At 42.7% G+C, this 21,973-nt stretch overlaps 1 protein-coding gene across 2 annotated transcripts in view; it reads left to right on the top strand.

Moving 5' to 3' along the window:
- The window catches only part of SLC43A1 (solute carrier family 43 member 1), a 36,729-nt gene extending 24,948 nt beyond the window's left edge, over positions 1-11,781 (top strand). For both annotated transcript variants that reach the window (XM_060771838.2, XM_060771830.2), the window contains exons 9-16: positions 714-895; positions 3,377-3,523; positions 3,779-3,814; positions 5,998-6,136; positions 6,258-6,399; positions 6,759-6,832; positions 8,646-8,769; positions 11,031-11,781. In XM_060771838.2, coding sequence (XP_060627821.2) covers positions 714-895; positions 3,377-3,523; positions 3,779-3,814; positions 5,998-6,136; positions 6,258-6,399; positions 6,759-6,832; positions 8,646-8,769; positions 11,031-11,225 — 1,039 coding nt within the window. In that variant the 3' untranslated portion in view covers positions 11,226-11,781. The remainder of the gene's footprint in view (positions 1-713; positions 896-3,376; positions 3,524-3,778; positions 3,815-5,997; positions 6,137-6,257; positions 6,400-6,758; positions 6,833-8,645; positions 8,770-11,030) is intronic.
- Positions 11,782-21,973: the final 10,192 nt, after the last annotated feature.

Here is a 21,973-nt window from a genome sequence, read left to right as displayed (position 1 = left end):
AGCTGCCCCAAGTCCCTTTGGTGAGATGGAGATATAACAATAAAGTTATTATTACTATTATTATTAAAATCATATGGCATAGAAAACTGTATTTTACATAAAATGGCAAATAATCTTGTGGTGGTTGACACTTCTTCAAGCATCTCAGTATGCCAAGCTACTCTTCGCACTGAGGATGAGACAAATTTGAATATTATTTACATTCCTACTCTGATGGGTTTCTCTCTCAGGGCCAGGGCACTAGAGTTTCTTTTGGGAACTGCAGGGCCCAGAATCCTCAGATAGTCTGGACACTTCCTATAATGGCTTTATGAATTCTGGGGGTTGCAATCCAAAAATATAGCTTTCCCATTTTCTACTTCTATTACGCTTATAAATACATGCCTTTTTCACACTGAATCTTCCACCACGTTTTAAGGCATATGCCCCCAATTCTCATCTTCCTCTACATACCTCCTTCTTCCCATTAACTCTCTCCTTCCTCCTTTCTGCTTCCAGTCAAACAACAGAAACATCTGCACTGGGGAGGACAGGATGGAGAGAGAGCTTCCCTTAAAAAAAAATACACAACTCCATTTGTGCTGAGCCTGAATTCAGAAGCTAATGTCCCACTGTAGTCAGGTGCTTTGCTTTGTTTAATATGGTGGAGATAGAGGGTGAGAGGTGCAGTATCATCACCCCATCTTCCCCATTGCACATTGTCTCTGAGACAGGAAGAAGATCAAGTTGAGCAGCCTAGCTCTGGATCACAAGGTAACGGGAGACCGCTTCTATGTCCATGTGACGGCTGTGGGGCAGCGGCTGAGCCAGCGAGTGCCACATTCGGAAGAAACCAAGGAGGAGCTGTATCCATCTATGCAGGACCTTTGCCAGGGGCCCTCTAAATCATCTGAGCGTGAGTGCCTCTCATTGCGTCAACCCTCTCTTTCCCAAGGATGCCCAAAAAGCTTTATTGTTAAGATAAAGCCTGCATTTAGTTTTGGCACCTTTCTTGTGATTCAAGGCTCCTCCCACACTTTTTGAAGGGCTGATGGCATCTGGAAGATCGAAGACATCTTGGGGGAGGTGGATAGGAAACAACATCCTGTGGTTCTGGCATTGATTTATATCTGACAGCTATGTCCTCGCAAGGCCCTGGGCTTGTTGCATCAGGTTCTGCAGCTGGCAGAGACTGGCCAGCTCCACCGTGAGCTCTGCCTCCATCTGTTGGCAGAAGAGAACATTTGCACTTTCCTTTTGGCATTGCTCCTAGGCTTAGGAGGAAAACAGTGGCTCTTGCCCATTTTAGGCAGTGCTGAGGCTTTCTCTGCCCTTGTTCTTGGGTGGAGGCTTAGTGTGAAAAAAGGGCAGGAATTGTCATTACATCACAGCACAAACTGGAATTGAGCCTAGTCACAATTTCTACCTATATAACCCATATACAGGAATAATGAAAAAAAATTGCTACTGTAAAGAACCTCAGTACCTTTTCTTCTGGAGACCCCCGTGGCACAATGGATTGAACTAGCGTTTCTCAACCTGGGGGTCAGGACCCCTGGGGTGTTGCGAGGGGGTGTCAGAGGGGTCACCAAAGACCTTCAGAAAAGACAGTATTTTTTGTTGGTCATGGGGGTTCTGTGTGGGAAGTTTGGCCCAATTCTATCATTGGTGGGGTTCAGAATGCTCTTTGGTTGTAGGTGACATATAAATCCCAGCAACTACAACTCCCAAATGTCAAGGTCTATTTTTCCGCACACTCCACCAGTGCTCACAATTAGACACATTGAGTATTTGTGCCAAGTTTGCTCCAGATCCATCATTGTTTGAGTCCATAGTGCTCTCTGGATGTATGTGAACTACAACTCCAAAACTCAAGGTCAATGCCCACCAAACCCTTCCAGTATTTTCTCTTGGTCATGGGAGTTCTGTGTGTCAAGTTTGGTTCAATTCCATCATTGATGGAGTTCAGAATGGTTTTTGATTGTAGGTGAACTATACATCCCAGTAACTACAATCCCAAATGACAAAATCAACCCTCCAACCCCACCAGTATTCAAATTTGGGTGTATTGAGTATTTGTGCCAAATTTGGTCCAGTGAATGAAAATACATCCTGCATATCAGATATCTACAGCACAATTGATAACAATAGCAAAATTACAGTTATGAAGTAGCAGCAAACATAATTTTATAGTTGAACTGCATTAAGGGATTGTGGCATTAGGAATGTTGAGAAACACTGGGTTAAACCCTTGTGCCAGCAGGACTGCTCACCGAAAGGTTGGCAGCTCAAATCTGGGGAGCAGGGTGAGCTCCCATCTGTCAGCTCCAGCTTCTCATGCAAGGACATGAGAGAAGCCTCCCATAGAATGGTAAAACATCTGGGCGTTCCCTGGGCAACATCCTTGCAGCAACCAATTTTCTCACACCAGAAGTGACTTGTAGTTTCTCAAGTCGCTCCTGACACGGAAAAAAAATCCAAACTTTTCCCCCTTTAGACCAGTAGAAATGCTCTTGCAGGCCTGGGTTAAGAGCTGTACCAGAAAGACATTTATTACAATCTTTTAGATAAGATACTTAAATGACAGCTGAAGTTCTGCAGAGTCTTGATTCAGTAGGTCAAGTTTTTACAGATAATGCAAAACTCTTGTCCTCTTCTTCAAGGTCTAGCCTACAGAGTTCTGTATTTGAGAAGTCCCTATTAAAAATCTTTTAAACTTCAGCTGTCCTTCCAAATCTCGGTCAGCTTCCTGAGTGATAGTCTTTTTCCTTTGAAACCACTAGTGCTATCGCATGGGGAGCTGAGACCATAACTCACAATTCTGAAAGATCCTAATCCACAGTGCTGCTGTTAATCTTCCCACCAGCCGAATGCTCAGATATACAACTTAAAAAGAATGGTTCACCTGGTCCCTTCCCCACCTTTTGTGGAAGCTTATGGGGAAATTACCACCACACTAGGGGCCCCCAGTGGCACAATGGGTTAAACCCTTCTGCTGGCAGGACTGAAGATTGACAGGTCATAGGTTTGAATCCGGAGAGAGTGTGGATGAGCTCCCTCTGTCAGCTCCAGCTCCTCATGCGGGGACATGAGAGAAGCCTCCCACAAGGATGGTAAAACATCAAAACATCCGGGTGTCCCCTGGGTAACATCCTTGCAGACGGCTAATTCTCTCACACCAGAAGCGACTTGCAGTTTCTCAAGTTGCTCCTGACACAAAAAAATCCCCCAAAAACAAACACCATCACACAGTTCTTCATGTCATTATCAGAAGTTTAATTCTTCACTCCTAACTTAAGTGTGAAGGGATAGGCCTTTGTTTTTGTTTGTCCGAACAATTCCATTACTTCCTTCTGGTCACAGTGTCACAAAATCCACTCCTTCTTTCTGGCTGTAGGCTCCATTCCCTTTCGACGCAGCGTCTGCTCTCCCATCTTTCTGTGGAGTCTCCTCACTATGGGCATGACCCAGTTGCGGATCATCTTCTACATGGCAGCCATGAACAAGATGCTGGAGTTCCAGGTGACGGGCGGCAAGGACCCTGGTGAGGACTACAAGGGAGGGGGGAGAGTGTCCAGCAGCCAAGGGACAGTGAGCAGCAGCATGGAATTTAAAGGGAAGGATGGTACAGAAGGAAAATAAATGAAGCACGAGACTGAAGAGAAATAGAGTGTTTGGCATGATGCAAGGAATAACTGTGTGGGAGCTGTGCTCAAGCAGTGAATCTATTTAGTGGGGAAAGATTTTGGTTTGATTGTGGTCATGTAGTCTTATTCTTCTCTTTTGTTGTCTATTTCAGTACCAGAAGAGCTGCAAAATAAAGCTGAGGAGACAGGTAGGCAGTCAGCATGCTAATGATGCTGGAGCAGGATTTCACTGATGTGTGTTTGATAAGTCCTATTCAAGATACCTCCCATTCTGTTCGATATTTATCCAAGCTTTGATCTGAGAATTTCCATTTCCCTGGAAAAGAAAACTAGAAAAAAGGATCCCTTGTCTCCCTTTTAAAACATGATTGGGGAGTGTGTGGCTCTCCAGATTATAATGTTAGACTACATTTCCCATCAGCTCTGCCCAGTGGCAGAGCAAATCATATCAAAACAATGCCTGGAGCATCATATGCTCTGTCACTCTCTCTCAGAGCCACCCAATTTTTATGAAGCAGCCTGAGAATCCAGATGTGTTAAGCAGGAAATGTTGTACAACGTGGAGAAATTAGAGACGTGGAGAAATTAGAGTCCTGAAGGAGCAGAATCTCAGACCTCACTACCTCTGAGGATGCTTGCCATAGATTCAGGTGAAATGTCAGGAGAGAATGCCTCTAGAACATGGACATATAGCCCAAAAAAAACCTACAACAACCCAGAATCTCATTGTTGTCATTGCCACACCTGCATTCTGTCTGATGGGGAGGGGGGCTTCCACAAAGTGGAGAAAGAGCTTATCTGATTGTTTTGAACATCTGATTTTCTGCCACACTGACAAATAGAATAGGTGGTCCTGGATGTTTGTTTTAGTCTTTTGGGGAGAAATCAGGCTACAACAGAACAAAGAAGTTTAGAAAAACAAGGGGAAGCAAAACTGAAGATAAAATATTGGGGCTCCAGTTGATACTAGAGACTGGGACACCGAACAGTGGCATAAAGTATATATTTCAGATTTCAATATTAATGTCAAAACTACAGGAAAGGAGATTCCACCTGAACACTGGAAATAACTTCCCGACTGCGAGAGCTGTTCAGCAGTGGAACTCTTTGCCCCAGACTGTGGGGGAGACTCATTCTGTGGAGGCTTTTAAACAGAGGCTGGATGGCCATCTGTTGGGGGTGTTTTGAAGAGGGTTGGATTGGATGGCCCATGAGGTCTCTTCCAATGCTATGATTCTATATATACAGACCTCTGTCAACCTGGCACTTTGCAGCTGGTTGTGATATGATGGGAATCCCCCATTCCCAGGTTGGAAGGAATCTAATCCAAAAAGTTTGGGTCAAGCTGGATCAAAACACTGGAACACAATGTGCAAAAGTGCACAGGAGGGATGCCTGAGCAGAGCCTTCATTTTTATTATTGTTTTTGGTGCACTATTCTTAATATGTTTGTTCACTTCTAGCCACAAATTCCTGAGTAGCATGCAGATAATTTGGTTTCTTCTAAATTAATCAATACCTTAAAGATACCTATAAACCTCTAGAGCAGTAGTTCTCAACCTGTGGGTCCCCAGGTGTTTTGGCCTACAACTCCCAGAAATCCCTGCCAGTATACCAGCTGTTAGGATTTCTGGGAGTTGAAGGCCAAAACATCTGGGGACCCACAGGTTGAGAACCACTGCTCTAGAGTAAGGGTCCCCAAATTAAGGCATGCGGGCCAGATGCAGTCCTCCAAGGTCATTTACTCGGTTCCCACCCTAATCTTTAGACTTGAGGTCAGCCCTAAGTCTGAAATGTCTTGGAGGCACACAACATCAGCAATCCTCATTAACTTGATTATCTCATCAGCCAAAAGCAGGCCCACTTCCCACTGAAATACTGGTCAGGTAATAATGATTAGCATTGTTCTTCATTTCAAATACTGTGTTGTTCTTTCATTTTTTAGCACAACAAATAAGATATGTGCAGTGTGCATAGGAATTTGTTCATGCTTTTTTCAAACTATATTCCAGCCTCCCAACCGTGAAGTGGCTCTCTGTTTAAAAAGTTTGAGGGCCCCTGATCTAGAATTTGGTTCCTTCCTGTTACTCTCACACTGTGAATATAACTTACCATTTTGGTTGTTTTACTGCAAATTTACTGTGATTTCTTGAAGACAGTATAGATCTGCTTGCATCTTCAAAAGCACTGTCTCTGATGGAATTCAAACTCACAACCTTTGAATTACTTCATATTGTGTCAGAGAGATGCTTTTCCTTGTAGGTTATGTAGTAATTCTTGATTACTTTGAGAGATTGAACACTTAGCCAGAGACCTTGAAGCTGTTCCTTATGCACCACCCCGCTTTGTCCCCTTTCTCTTTGCTTGACAGTCAGCTTCTACTCCTCCATCTTTGGTGTCATGCAGTTATTGTGCCTTCTCACCTGCCCCTTCATTGGTTATGTGATGGACTGGCGCATCAAAGATTGCGTGGATGGGCCAGGCAATATGGACCATGCTGGAACTGCCGGGTGAGAGGCTCTCAGCTTCTAAAAATAATCTTTCTCTAGAATAACTAGTCTGGCACTGACACTTTCGTGTGGGGGGTGTGTGATGGAGGAAAAGACTGATAGTTTTTATTTGCTGTCCTAGGACTGAAGTGAAAGGAAAGCCACCTAAAGTTCGCAACCGTAAGATACAGAAGCTGACCAATGCTATCCGTGCCTTTGTCATCACCAATCTGATGTTGGTGGGGTTTGGTATCACTTGCCTGATCAACAACCTCCATCTTCAGGTGAGTTTTGCTATGTTGTTTATTCACCTGTGATGCTCCTTGATGTATTTCCTCCAGTAATGGCTGATGACTTTTATGTCAGGGTTGTTGTTGGTGAATTAGCTCTGTATTTTAAACTGAACTTTAAAAGAGTTTTCCCTCAAGTACTTTGGCAACATTTTGGGCAGACATTTAAACTTCAGATGAGAACCAGGAGTGGATTCTCTGGCAGGGAAATTGTCAGTGGCCAATGATTTCCTAACTTGACCAGTTCCCTATTATGTGTCCTAGTGTACTTTCATGCCTTCACTGTTTCTGTATCTTGTCTTTTGTGTGACAAATTCAGATTTATTTATATTTATATATTGTTTCCTTCCCAGTATGTGACCTTCATCCTTCATACCATGGTGCGTGGCTTTTTCCATTCAGCCTGTGGAGGCCTTTATGCTGCTGTGTGAGTCTGCGTCTCTCCTTGGAAACTCTTGAACCTTCTCGGTACAGCAGGGGTGGGGAGTGTAGCCAGTCCCACCCTTTCTATAGGCTGTGCCAGTGTGCCTGAAACAAATGTTGGGCCAATTTAAATATTTTTGAAATCTTTGGGGGACATGGGGAGTTGGTGGGGTCAAAAGTGCTACATTATGCATTTCGAGCTGTTTTTGACACACTTTTCGTGTTTTTGAGGAGGAAAATACCCTGATGTTTCTTTTAAATGGGTCCGGGGGCTTTAAAAGAGGATTTAGGGGCTGCACTATAAAGGCACTCCATGCAGTCATGCTGGCCACATGACCTTGGAGGTATCTATGGACAATGCCGGCTCTTTGTCTTAGAAATGGAGATGAGCACCAACCCCCTGAGTTGGACATGACTAGACTTAATGTCAAGGAGAAACCTTTACCTTTAACCTTTACTAGAGAATATGGGTCAGGAGTTATGGGTGGGAACAAGGGGCATGTTATTGTACTACAGTTCCCCTCAGCCAGCCTGGCCAGTGTTACAATATGATGCATGTGGCAGTTGAACATCTGAAATGCCAGATCATCCCTATCCCCTGGCCCATTTTCTACTCTGCACCAGTTCAATTGAAAAAGATGCTCCATTTTCACTTTCCACCTTATTTCTAGCACCTCCACCTTAGGACAGACTCTGGATTTGTCTGAGTCTCATTTGCCCTTCCAAGCCTGTCTTACTATACAACCCAAAGACCAGGGGGATGAGTCTTCCAGGGGAAGACAGAAGGAACAGCAGATGCAGAAAGTGGGACGGGGACAGACTCTTCACAGCAGCTTCCTTTTTGGTTATCAGAACAAAATTGCTATTATGCTGATGCAGGAGAGAATTACCCTATATACTCATGTATGTTTAGAAATTTTAGTCAAAAAACCAGCCCCCAAAAACTGGTTTGAGTTATCCATGGGTGTACCTTAACTCTTGTATATAAAAGGAACAACCTCCTTTTTGGAATAGGATGGCAAAAGGCAGAAACTTAATCCAGCTTGGGAGAACCTAAAAGAAGTACTGACCCCCTCTACTCTCTCCGCCATGGCACCACTGGGCCTTTCGAATGCTTGAGTGGCATTGGTGTATGACTCAACTTATGCATGGGTCATATCAAAATCCATTATTTTATCCCCAAAACCCATCCTTAACTTATACATAGAGTCAGCTTGTACATTAGTATATACAGTGGGTGTTTGATGGGTGGGTGCATATGTATGTGTATACTTGCATGTGTAAATGTTACCCATATACTGGTAGTTTTGAATCCCATACCAGAGCGACAGGAAAAAAGCAAACCAAGCCCACAGCTTATCCATCCTATTCCAAACACTGAGCACTTTCTAGTGACAGGCAAAGAAAGCTGGAGGGTATTGAAGTCATACAGTCAAGAAGCCATGCTCCTCTTTTCATCTATTTCTAGTAATCTTTCCCCCTTATGGCAGCTAATCTTCCTTAAGGCGAGGGAAAGGTGGTGGAGGAGAAGCAGGTGAAAGAAACTATTGTCAAATGTAAGGTGGCTGAATATTTTTTCTTCAGGTTGGATTTTTCATAAAAGTTTCTTCAAATTCATAAAGTTTTTAGAGATTCACTTTCATGAGGGTCCTTTGCTCTTAACCTCAGTGAATGTGGAGAGTTGATAGTTTCTCTGCATATAATACAAAATCTTAATTCTGTCCATTTTATAACTACCTGTTGATGTGGGATAGGATTAAGCACACCTCCTCTGGTTATTTGAGGCTTACCCACTGCATACCATTTCTCATTGCCAGGTATCCATCCAACCATTTTGGAACATTGACCGGCCTGCAGTCATTGATCAGTGCGGTATTTGCTCTCCTCCAGCAGCCACTTTTCATGGCAATGGTGGGGCCAATGAATGGTGATCCTTTTTGGGTGAGCTATAGTTTCTCTGAGGGATGGGTGAGCTTGTTTTTGAGGGGTGATTTCTTCTTGCATTGTGAACCCAGATTCATGTTTGCTAGCATGTTCAGAGTTAGCCTGCAAGCTACTCCAAATATTGGCATGGTGCGTCAACCTTCACTATTCCTGCTTCATCCATTATGTATCGGGCTTCTTAAACCAGAAAGCAAACAAACACACAAAAGCTTGAAGTGGTACACATGCGTTCACCTGTTCATGGATATATACATGAATGTATTCATTAATCTACAAACATCTGACAAGGATTTACAGAACTGTGTCATTCCAGGTAGAGCAAATGTATTGGGCTTGGTGGTATTTGTTACAGCACTTTCCCTTTCTGTTTCCCCAAGTCCAGATAACCTTTTGCTCATTGTGGAGTATTCCAGGTTTCCCCTCTTCTTTTTTTAAGGTATTTTGTCCATATCTGGAGAACAACTTTAAAATAATAACAATACATTAGGTGTTCACATGGACTATTTAAAACAAACTGTCTAAAGGGCATAGCAGCCAAGCATTTGGGTCTTGATTACGATTCCTCATCCCAGCAGTCCTGCCCTTTTCAAAATACGTGCTCTGGAAAAGTCTTGCAGTAAGCAGTCTTGCCTTTAAAAAATATCTATGTCTCCATAATCTTGCATTACTCTTGACCCCCACAGAGCACTCTGGATCAGCAGAAAGGAAGGGGTTCATGGGGTGATTCCAGATCCCCCTCCCCCAATCTCCTAATCTCCCTCCTTTCGGGGCTGGGATGTATTGTGGTCCTTGGTTTGTCCAGGAGAAGCCTCAAAGAGCTGAACATACCCTGCATACAGCAGCATCTGGAGAATACAACCTGACATTTAAAGAGCAAAAGGGAGCATGTGGGGGGAGAGAGGAAGTGAGTTTGGATGGAGAGTTAGCAGAAAAAGGCAAGAAGCATAATAAAGCCACTCGGAAAGGTCTGAGATGGTTGGGAGAAATTTCCAGCCGGGAAGAACCATTAGCTTGCAGATTTGACTGCTGGTGTTAGTGATGTTACGTGTACACCTGTTGGCTTTTAAGACTCATCCTTTCTCGAGCATGTGCTGGTGTAGTCTCATCTCATGGGCGATTGCTCGTAGCCGATTATGATTGTTTTCCAGAGGTGGATACATAAATGACTGGATCCACATGATCTTTAACAATGAGGACATAGATTTCCAGATGGAAGGCAGACACAACAATGGTTTGCTTGACACGCTTTCCTCTTAGCACGTTTCTCCCTTTTGCCTTGGATTTGTTCATCTTCAAAAGCTATAGCACTGTTGGTAAGGGGCCCCCTGATGGCGCAATGGGTTAAATCTTTGTGCCAGCAGGACTGCTGACCAATAAGGTCAGTGGTTTGAATTCAGGGAAAACAGGTTGAGCTCCCTCTGTCAGCTCCAGCTCCCCATGTGGAGACATGAGAGAAGCCTCCCACTGGATGGTAAAACATCAAAACATCTGGGCGTCCCCTGGGCAACATCTCTGCAGATAGCGAATTTTCTCACACCAGAAGTGACTTGAAGTTTCTCAAGTTGCCCCTGACACGAAAAATAAACAAACAAAACCACAGCACCGTTGCTCATAGCTGACCTCCAGTTACAATGCTTGAGGGCCTGGGCTTCCTAGTTCTTGGTGTTTAGCTGGTGTAGTAAAATTAGTGGAAGAAGTCACAAGATGGTGGCTGAATGGGTATGCATATCCATGTAACTACACATAGAGATAGAGACATCCTTCTCATTTATTAGTTGGACAGATAAGGTTCAGCATCTCTTACCCAAAATCCCAAAATACCGCATCTGATATTATTTAAATGCCACGTCTAAATAGAAAAAAAATGTAGACAGGGAATGAAATTATTATATTTTGAGTATCCCTTATATGAAATGCTTGGGAGCAGAAGTGTTTTGGGGATTGGACTTATTTATTTATGGATTTTGGAACACTTGTATTTGCATATAGAGATATAATGCGATATCTTGGAGATGGGACCAGCCTAAACATGCAATTCCTTTTATGTTTCATATATATCTAATGCACAAAGGCTAATGGTAATTTTATATAATAATGTTAATTGTGTGTATGAAACAACAGTTTGTGTATACCGAACCACAAGAAAGAGAAGGTGACACTACCTCAGCCATCCTTGTAGACAGTTTTGGTTCTCGTTGTATGGCAGGTCAGGAAGTTGTGCCAGCATTTCTTACTGACTCTCTTTGCTTTCTCCCCAGGTGAACCTTGCCCTCCTCATCTTATCTTTTGTGGGCTTTCTGCTCCCCTGCTACCTCTTCTACTTCCGCCGAAAGCTTCGCCAGGAACAAGCAGCGAAAGACAGGACCTCTGATCAGCCCAATGGTGCCCATGTGAAACTCCAGGACAGTGCAGCTACCAATGGCTTATTAAACAATGATGCAACTACTATATAAATCAGGAGTAGGAAAGGTGGGGGAACTTGTAGGTGGCAGAGAACAGAATGTGGAGTTGGAGAGACTGGCAGATGGAATGAGACACTATTAGCAAAGAGAGGGAAAAATACTGTGAGGATTTTTATATTTGGGAACTATGAAAATAACTGAGGTGCTTTTAATTCTGCATATCTATATTTATATTGTCTATATTTTATATATATGTATGTGTGTATGTATATATATATATATATCCAGAGAAAGAAAACTCTATTTTTGGAGAGTATTTTAAACAGCCCTATGACTTTTAAATAGGTTATCTAGATGTCAGTCAATGAATATTGAAGACTTAGAATATTTTATAAAAAGGTCTCATTTTGTCCTGATGTTAATTGATCCCAGAGAATGGTTATATGTGGTTCAAAGCATTTCACTCTTCCATCCCCACCATAGTCCCAGTGTTGTTAGGCTATGGTGGGCAAATTTGCCCTTATCCGTTTCCTCCTCTTCCGTCCTTCTGCCCTCCTGAGTTGAAAACCAGGGGATGAATTAAACACACACAGATTGTAAGTCCAAATGGCACGCTTTCTGCCACATGTCTCTTTTGAATCAAAGTTTCTTCAGCTTTCATGTATGTTGGCAGTTGATGCTGGGATGTGGAAAAATAGGATGAGAAGGGCGGACATCACTTAACAGGAAATGCTGCAAGCCCTGCCTCCCAATCCCTTCCCCGAGGTTTAAAATACAAGTGATATCCTCATTAATTGTCTCCTAGAGACAAAGCTTTGATGGCCTCTTGAATGCTGTGTATTTTGTCCCAGTATTTGGACCTTGTCTTGGCAGCAGGTGTGACAGGCTTATGTAAATTACAAAAACACTGAGAGGGACATTAATTTAACAGGATTTGTGTAGGGAAGGATAGAGTGCCAGTTTTTAATGACCTCTTTTTGGATCATGTCCTTCCAAGAGGAACTGTAGACTTACCTCCCAAAGGCTGGATTTGAGCAATTATGCTAAATACATCGCCAGACCTCAGTTCATCCTGGGTATTTATTTATACTTAAATTTATATTGCTCCAACAGTGGTTTTCATGTGTGCTTTTAACAAAATCATGAAAGCATACAATCAGCGAACAATAAAATTAAATGATTTTCTGTGCCAATTTAAACCTAAGCTGTTCCTAAAAGTGATAACTAAAAAGCAGCACTCTGAGATGAAATGTGGCAAGATTAAAAGCCATAAAAACTGTGAAATCCAGGGAAGGCATTTTTATCAATCATGTAAACTGGCAATTAATTGGACTTGGTGGCAGTCTTGTTGATGAATTCCATAGTGCCAGAGCCAATTCTGAAAATGTTCTTTTCTTGCCCAAGGATAGCTTCAGTTCCAACTGTGGGAGTGCCTGGAATCCAGCAGCAGCAATTAATTGGCTGAAATCACTTTATCTGCCAGCAATTAATTCATTTGAACTCTGAGGAGCATATATAGGAGAGGTACTCCCTAAGGCAGGTGTGAGGTATGGTGGACTTCCAAAGATGATTGAAGTATTGATCGTTTGGACTTTGGCCAGTATAGCCAATGATGAAGAACAATGGGAGTTGCAGTCCTGCATTGAGAGAGCCACACACTCCTCATCTTTACCTAAAATATCCTTTCTTCATGTTGTATAAGTGTTGAAAGTAGCACCTTATAAACCTGACTCAGAATCAAAGAAGTACCTAGTTCACACTGTGAAAAGGAGGAAGCTCCTATGTAGCTGGTGACCTACTCTCACTAAGAAACAGGCTATTTTAGCACGTTGCAGGAGTACAGTTGGGAAGTCACCAGTTGATGTACAGTGATGGCCAAGCCTTCAAAGTGGAACGATATAACCATATAAATAAAAATGTAATGTTCGCTTGTGGGATTAACATAACTCAAAAACCACGGGGTGAATTGACACCAAATTTGGGCACAATAACACCTATCAGGCCAACGAGTGACCATCACTCATTAAAACATTGAAAAACACAGCAGAAGAGACTTAAAAAGCCAAAAAATAAAATAAAAACACATTACATTACAACGTATGCGCATAATTTTATTATTTATTTATTTCACTTACTTATACCCCGCCCTTCTCACCCCAGGGGAGACTCACGGCGGCTTACAGTGGGGGCACAATTAGATGCCCAAATCAATTAATAAGTAATACAAAATACAAAACAATTCAACAATTAATTAAAACATCAATACATAATAAAATAATAAACAATCTCACGCTAACCACATAAATACACATATACACAAATATACACACACATATACACACACAAAACACATATACACAGACTGGGCCACAGTAACACGTGGCAGGGGATGGCTAGTATATTAATAAAAATGTAATGTTCGTTTGTGGGATTAACATAACTCTTTTTTGACGAACAAAGGACGAATTGACACCAAATTGACGAACAAAGGACGAATTGACACCAATGCACCTATCAGGTCAATAAGTGACCATCACTCACAAAAACACTGAAAAACACAACAGAAGAGACTTAAAAAGCCAAAAAACAAAAACTACATTGCAATGCATGCGCAAAAATACACACATATATGCAAACACATATATACACATACACAAATATATACACAAACAAAACACATATACACAGACTGGGCCACAGCAACGCGCAGCAGGGGACAGCTATTAGGAATATAAAGAAGACATTCTTGGTTATGTCACTCACCAGCATAAATAGAATGATAGTGGACTCGGGATCATCACCAAGCAATGAACCTCTTAAGAACAGTTCGTTCAAGTACCAACAAATATCTAATTTGGCAGAACCTGCCTGGATCGGTAGCTCTACCATATTACGCTTCAGCTTATTCATGCTCTTCTGATCCTTCTTGAATGGCTCTGATCTCATTCACACTGCAGAGGGAAATGATGGATGCAACTCCTTGTACCAGGATATGATGAAACTATGCTTCACTCCCACCCTCTCCTCACACTTGGGATAACTTTTGCCATGTTCTTGAATCTGTAAAAAGTACACAAAACCAAATAGAAGCTTGTGCAATTTGCATGGGGAACACCAGCAGTCCTAGATATGGAAATTTGCTAGTAGGTAGAAGTAGAAATCCCTCAGATGGTTGTCTCTTGTTCCCAGTGTATGCAATCAGAGTCTACACAGCTAATTCCTATTAAAAGAGGCAGGCGAACACTCTTGTCTCCTGTGGAAGTTTATACCTGACCAAGATAGAAACTACATTTCAGATGATTCCAGGTACTAAATTTCATCCACTGCCTGATATAACATTGCCAGTGTCATTGTCTTGATGAAGAACATATGAGCGAATGCATTAGCAATTCCCTCTGCGAATTGCATTGCAAGCTTCCGTCGAGTCTTGTGTGCTTTCAATATCTACACGAAGACTTGCTAGAAGTCATTCAAGGCCTGTGAGTTAACACTAGCTAGGGATGGAGAGAAGGCATTTTTAAAAGCACTCCCTTGTTTTTAGGAGCACATTCTTGTTTGACAGGAGACCAGTTGCCCAAGTTATCAACATAATGGATTTGAGACTCATGAGTCATCTTATAGTATGTGGTTCTCAACCTTCCTAATTCTGCGACCCCTTAATACAGTTCCTCATGTTGAGATGACCTCCAACCATAAAATTATTTTCTTTGCTACTGTTACGAATTGTAATGTAAATATCTGATATGCAGGATATATTTTCATTCACTGGACTAAATTTGGCACAAATACCCAATATGCCCAAATTTGAATACTGGTGGGGTTGTGGTGGGGATTGATTTTGTCATTTGGGAGTTGTAGTTGCTGGGATTTATAGTTTACCTACAATCAAAAAGCATTCTGAACTCCACCAACAATGGAATTGAACCAAACTTGACACACGGGACTCTCATGACCAACACAATTCTGGAAGGGTTTGTTGGGCATTGACCTTGAGTTTTGGAGTTGGAGCTTACCTACATTCAGAGAGCACTGTAGACTCAAAACAATGATGGATCTGGACCAAACATGGCACAAATACTCAATATGCCCAAATGTGAACACTGGTGGAGTTGACATTTGGGAGTTGTACGCTTGACATTTGTAGTCCACCTACAATCAAAGAGCATTGAGAACCCCACCAATGATAAAATTGGACAAAATATCCCACACAGAACCCCCATGACTAACAGAAAATACTGTTTTCTGATGGCCTTTGGTGACCCCTTTGACACCCCCTCGTGACTACCCCCCAGGGTCCCAATTTCCAGGTTGAGAAATGCTGAAATAGTAACAGGAGGAATACATTTTCAGTCAGAACTTAAGCAGCCATATTGGCTGGGGAGTTCTGCCAGCTGTGGTCCAAAAAAGTAACTTTCCTGCCCTCTGTAGTAAATAGCACAACAAAGAATCTTCTTCCTTTGGAGGCTTGGGTGACTTGAGTCTTCTGAGCAAACCGTTCTGCCATGTGAGACCAGAGCTGACATCACCCTCGTCTCTGTTAAGACTGTGCTGCTTATATTCTTTGATTCTCCCACATAACACTTCTTCCCATCAGTCACCCATGTGCATTTCTGCAGACAAATTTAGAATTGCTCATTTCCTAACTTGATCTTTAAAAAATTACTGAGTTATGAAAGGGATGGTTGAGCTGCAATAATGTCAGCTCAAAATAAGGCAGCCTAATTTTATCTTCACTACTGAACACCTTCCCCAGTTTATCCCAACTTTTCTTGCATTTTTGGGAGTATTAGCTCCATCTGATATTTTGTTATCTTTTGTTATCTTTTTCAGAAGAAATGAACAGGACACATTTTGTACTTTTGGAACTAATAAAGGACCAGTACTTAATTTAGGGACAGACTGGTGCGTAATTTAGGACTAGACTTACTTTGCATGCACACTCCAATCCAGTTCCAATAGTGTTTTAAGAAGGCATTTGCCAGCTGCACTGGAATGGAGACAGATGGGTAATCAAAGTCTGTTAAAAGCGATGCTGCTCATATGGGATGGCAGCCACATTGGATTACATTGGAATCTGAATCTAGTTTGCACCTGCAAGTGTTGCAAATAGGGAAGCATGATAAACATGAGTTTCTCTAGCTCAGAGGCAGGCTTTGTGCAGTTTTCTAGATGTTTTTGATGGAGCTCCTATAACTCTAGCTAGCATAACCAATGCTGGAAAATACTAGGAGTTGCAAGGATGGGAAACAACAGGAGTGCCATGTGTTTCCTATCCCTTCTTTAGATGGGCTTAATAAAAAAAGCCTGCAAAATGAGGTGGCAATAGTGGGATAGATTTCAAAGAAACTTTGAGTGTCAGTTACCAAAATATTGATGAATAAGACGAGCCCTAAATGGCATAGTGGGTTAAACCGCTGTGCTACTGTACTTGCTGGCTTGGTGGTTCGTATCTGGGGAGCAGGGTGAGCTCCCGCCATTAGGCCCAGCTTCTGCCAACCTAGCAGTTTGAAAACATGCAAGTGTGAGTAGATAATTAGGTACCGCTTTGGCAGGAGGGTAACGTGCTCCATGTGGTCATGCTGACCACACTACCTTGGAGGCGTCTACAGACAACGCTGGCTATTTGGCTTAGAAATGGAGGTGAGCATCACCCCCCAGAGTTGGACACGACTAGACTTAATGTCAGGGGAAACATTTACATACTTTACCAAGACTAGAGGAGCCAGTGTGGTGTAGTGGTTTGAATCCCTGCTGAAGCGTGAAGTCCACTGGATGGCTTTGGGCAAGTCATGGTCTCTCGGCTTCAGAGGAAGACAATGGCAACCCCCTTCTGAAGAAAGATTACCAAGAAAACCCTGTGGTAGGTTGATCTTAGGGTAGCCATAGGTTGGACGTGGTTTGAAGGCACACACCAGTACAAACAACAAAGAGAGTGACTAAAAGCTAGAGGACGTATAACTACCAGATGTCATAAGACTGACTGAAAAGCATAGTCGCAGGAAAGGACAAAGGCTCCATGCAATTCTGGAAGGGGGCCCAGGCTCTGAATCAGACAAAATATTCCAGAGAGACAGGGAGGTTATTTGGTAATCTTGACAATATTTTCTCATATTAAAAGTTGTTAAAAACGGAGGCTCAAGGAAGAATTCTGGTTACCAGGCCTTTCAGTGATCTCTCTCCCACATTGTAGCCTGCTTTATTTTTCCCCCATTTATTAAAATGCTTACATTCCCTTTACACGACCCCAGACCATGATACAAATAAAACGATTTAAAAGATTCCAGATTAAAACAATAAAATAGTTTAAACAGGACAAAGACATACTGAAGTAGTCAACAGACCAAAACAGCTTAAAAGGCTACGGCACTTTGAAGACATGCACATTTAAAACTAAATTAAATGCCAAGGGCTTTAATAAAAACACACATTATGATTTAAGCCTGGGAAGAAACCAGCATTGGTGCCAATCAGGCCTCCAAGGAGAGGGCATTCCATAACAGAGGTGCCACAATCAATGACCTGAGACACAAATCACTAAAGCTGCTCCACTTCCCCCTTCTAATGAATTAGGCTGTTGCTACAAAAGCTTCTGCCATAGTCTATTGCTTTAAAGGAGGGATGGGCCACTGTGTCCCTCTAAATGTTGTTGGATTGCAATTCCCGTTAGCCTTAGCAAGCTTAGCCTATGACAAGGGATGATTGGCATTGTAGCTGTAATAGCATCCAGAGAATTACAACTGTCCTCTAAAGTGTAAAAGTTCTTATTATCTGGATCTTATTGAACTGGAGAAGGCTTCAGTTTGATACACACAGTTGTTTTGTGTTTTGACCTTAAGATGACTCTACCACAGGGGATTCTTGGTTATTTATTTATTTACTGTGACAGGAGCGAACCAAACAGTTGTGTTTTATTAAAACACACACACAAACACACAAAGTTTGCAAACTTGGCATTCTATTAAATGTCCTTTGTCCAGTAGCTGGCCACTTAGAGTGCCTCCTGTGTTGCTATCAGAAGGTCCTCCATTGTGCATGTGGCATGGCTCAGGTTGCATTGTAGTAGGTGGTCTGTGGTTTGTTCTTCTCCACACTCACATGTTGTGGATTCCACTTTGTAGCCCCGTTTCTTAAGGTTGACTCTGCATCTCATGGTGCCAGAACGCAGTCTGTTCAGCGCCTTCCAAGTCGCCCAGTTTTTTGTGTGCCCAGGGGGGAGTCTCTCATTTGGTATCAGCCATTGATTGGGGTTCTGCATTTTAGCCTGCCACTTTTGGACTCTCACTTGCTGAGGTGTTCCAGCAAGCATGTCTGTAGATCTTAGAAAACTATTTCTTGATTGAAGTTGTTGGCGTGCTGGCTGATATCCAAACAGGGCATGGGCTGAAGTTGTCACTGCCTTGGTCCTTTCATTTCTGGCTGCTACTTCCCAGTGGATATCAGGTGGTGCAATACTGGCTAAATTTCTCCAGTGGTGTAGGATGCAGCTACCCCGTGATAACGAGGCATGTCTCATTAAAAGCCACATCCACTGTTTTAGCATGGTGAGGTATGTTCCACACTGGGCATGCATACTCTGCAGCAGAGTAGCAAAGCACAAGGGCAGATGTCTTCACTGTATCTGGTTGTGATCCCCAGGTTTTGTATGATATTATTTCTTGTTGAAATTTGTTAAGAGGAAGTTCATCATTGCCTTCCTCTTAGGCTGAGAGGCTGTGATTTCCCCAAGATGATCCAGTGGATGTCCATAGCAGGGTGGCATTTGAACCCTTGTCTCCTGGAATACCAGTCCAAGAGAATCAACTAGAAAAAGAAGTGACATTGGTACATGAGTGATTATCTTGTAGGATTGGGCAGGAGTCAGATAATGTGACTTCTACTTTAGGAATGTGGTAGTTTGAGTTTGTTTTGCTGTGTTGTTTCCACTATGACATCTTAAACATTCCACTTGGGACACCTTTTGGCACAATTTTTTGACCCTGAGTTAAATAGCTTTATAAAATAGGTGTGAGAATCAAACATTTATTGATGACAGATCTGCATTTGCAAGGCTTGCTAAACAGGCCGATTTTCCTTTTTATGGAGTACAGCTGAAGCCTCTTCTGCAGACTCCACTGTAAACACTGCACAACAGATTTATGTAAATGTCTGAAACAGCCACCAGGAGATGTTTAGAAAACCAATACTCTTGCCAATTTTTGGGACCCCACCACTGAGCTAAGGAGACCCCATTTGGGGTTAGGAACCACAGCAGTGTCCCAAACTACCCCCCTGAAAGATAGTGAGCCACCAGATGAGATCAGGTGGCCATACTGACAGGGGCATTCTAGGAACTGTAGTCCAAAAAATAAACTCTTCCAAGCACTGGCGAGGATTTAGTATTTTCAGAGTTCCCCAAATAACAATATTTTGCCTTAGGGAATGCAATATTTGTGCCCCTCCAGAGAGTGCATCCATTACTCTTGTGACTGTAGCAAACAGAGGAGAGAGGCCGTGGCTAAGGGCCAGCGCAGCTCATGCTTTGCATACAGAAAGTCCCAGCTTCAATCCCTGGCACATCCGTTTAAAGGTTTTTCAGGTAGCAGGCTAGGAAAGAGCTCTCTGCCGGAGACCCTGGAGAACTCCTGCCAGTCAGCATAGACAGATCTGGGTTACATGAATAATTGGTCTGACTCTGTGTAAGACAGCTCCTTCTGCTTAGTTAATTAATATCCTGCCTTTCGGATCCAAAGATCCCCCAAGGCAGCTCACAAAAATCTGTATATCTGTGGCTAACGAGGGTTCTACAAGTGTCATAGGCACCAGCTAGATATATTCCCTGTGACAAGTTTCTGGAGTGGCAGAGCAACGTCCTTCGACTTCTCCCCCACCTTTTTTCGGTCATTCAGTTTAATATACAGTACACCTGTCTCATTTGGCTACATTGTTCCTCCATCCTTCTTTCACTGCTCAACATTTTCACAGCATACATAAGCCCCTTCCACACACCTGTATAAAATCCACATTGAACTGGATTACATAGCAGTATGGACTCAGATAACCCATTATGGATTATCTGCTTTGATGTTCTGGATTATATGGCTGCGTGGAAGGGCTAATAGTCATCCAGCCTTGTGCACTTTCTCCCTTTTTATTGGGAGGCAATTACCACTTATTTCACTGCCTTCCCCGATACCAAAGTCAATCGTAGTGTATGGAAAGATAGTGCATCCTGTAATCTCTCGCAATCAAAATGTCAATTGGATGAAGTGTAATGTGAACCCCTACTCTGAGGGGCCCTTCCACACAACCATACTCTATTCCAGAATTCCAAGGCAGAAAATCTATCAATATGTGCTTTGAATTGGGTTGTCTGAGTCCACACTACCATATATTCTAGTTCAAAGCAGAAAATGTGGGTTTTTATTCAACTGTGTGGAAGGGGCTCTAGTGAAGAGAATGGGTTTTATGAAAAGTCTGGAGATCAGTGCTACATAGTACAGTATTAGCAGAAGTCAGGCCGCTATCTTACAGTGGCTGATGCTGGCAAGAAACAGTTTTGGCAGTTATCCTTACCTATTCTCTCGCCCTGACCTCCCTGGAAGAACTGCTTTATTAAACTATCTTTGTATGTTGAACCATCTGATTCCTTCCATAACTGTTTCAGATTTATTTATTTATTTTTGGTGTCAGGAGCAACTTGAGAAACTGAAAGTTGCTTCTGGTGTGGGAGAATTGGTTGTCTGCAAAGACATTGACCAGGGAACACCTGGATGTTTTGATGTTTTATCATCCTCTCGTGTCCCCACATGGGGAGCTTTAGCTGACAGAGGGAGCTCATCCATGCTCTCCCCGGATGCGAATCTCTGACCTGTTGATCTTCAGTCCTGCCAGCACAAGGGTTTAACCCAGTGCGCCACCAGGGCCCCCACTTTTTCAGATGTGATAGTCATACTAAATATTGTTGCCAGTCCTGAAAGAATACTCTACTGCCAACCCCACTCACTTCTGTACATAAAAGTGGCAATTTCTTCCTTTCCCCAAGTAGTCCGTGATTTTACTCCCTTTGGCAGAACCTTTGCCTCTTACAAATTAATAACAGGCAGATATTTTACAGGTTTTTTTTCATGTCAGGAGCAATTTGAAAAACTGCAAGTCGCTTCTGGTGTGAGGGAATTGGCCATCTGCAAGGACCTGGATGTTTTACCATCCTATGGGATGCTTCTCTTATGTCCCCCCTGAGAAGCTGGAGCTGACAGATGGGAGTTCACCCCGCTTCCTGGATTTGAACTGCCAACCTTTTGGTTAGCAGTCCTGCCAGCACAAGGGTTTAACCTATTGCACCACCGGGACTCCTATTCTACAGGAAAAACCTTCCTTGCATTGCTCAACTACTGTCTCATTGCTGGATGCCTTTAAATCACTTCCAACTTATGATGATGCTCAGACAAACCTATCATGGGGATTTCTTAGCAAGATTTGTGTAGAACTGGTTTGCCATTTTTTTTCTCTGAGGTTAAGAGAGTGACTTGCATAAGGCTTTCTGTGGTTGAGTGGGGACTTGAGCCCTGGTCTCCCCAAGTCCATCCTTCAAACACTCTTCCTGTGATTTAGAGAGTGTGACTTGCCCAAGGCCACCCAGTGGATTCCTATGACTGAGAAGGACTTAGTCAGTCAACCATATCATTGCACTACATTGGTTCTCCTATCTCATGCAGAGGTTTAATTTATACCCTCCCATTAAAAGCATAATGCCTGCCCCCACAGAAGTGTTTATTCATTCAGTTTCTTCTGACTCTTTGTGATGTCATGGATCAGCCCAC

Source organism: Anolis sagrei, chromosome 1 (genome assembly GCF_037176765.1).
Source record: "Anolis sagrei isolate rAnoSag1 chromosome 1, rAnoSag1.mat, whole genome shotgun sequence".
Lineage (NCBI taxonomy): Eukaryota > Metazoa > Chordata > Lepidosauria > Squamata > Dactyloidae > Anolis > Anolis sagrei.
Note: the sequence above shows the minus strand (reverse complement) of the source record. Positions and strands in the feature narration are given on the sequence as shown.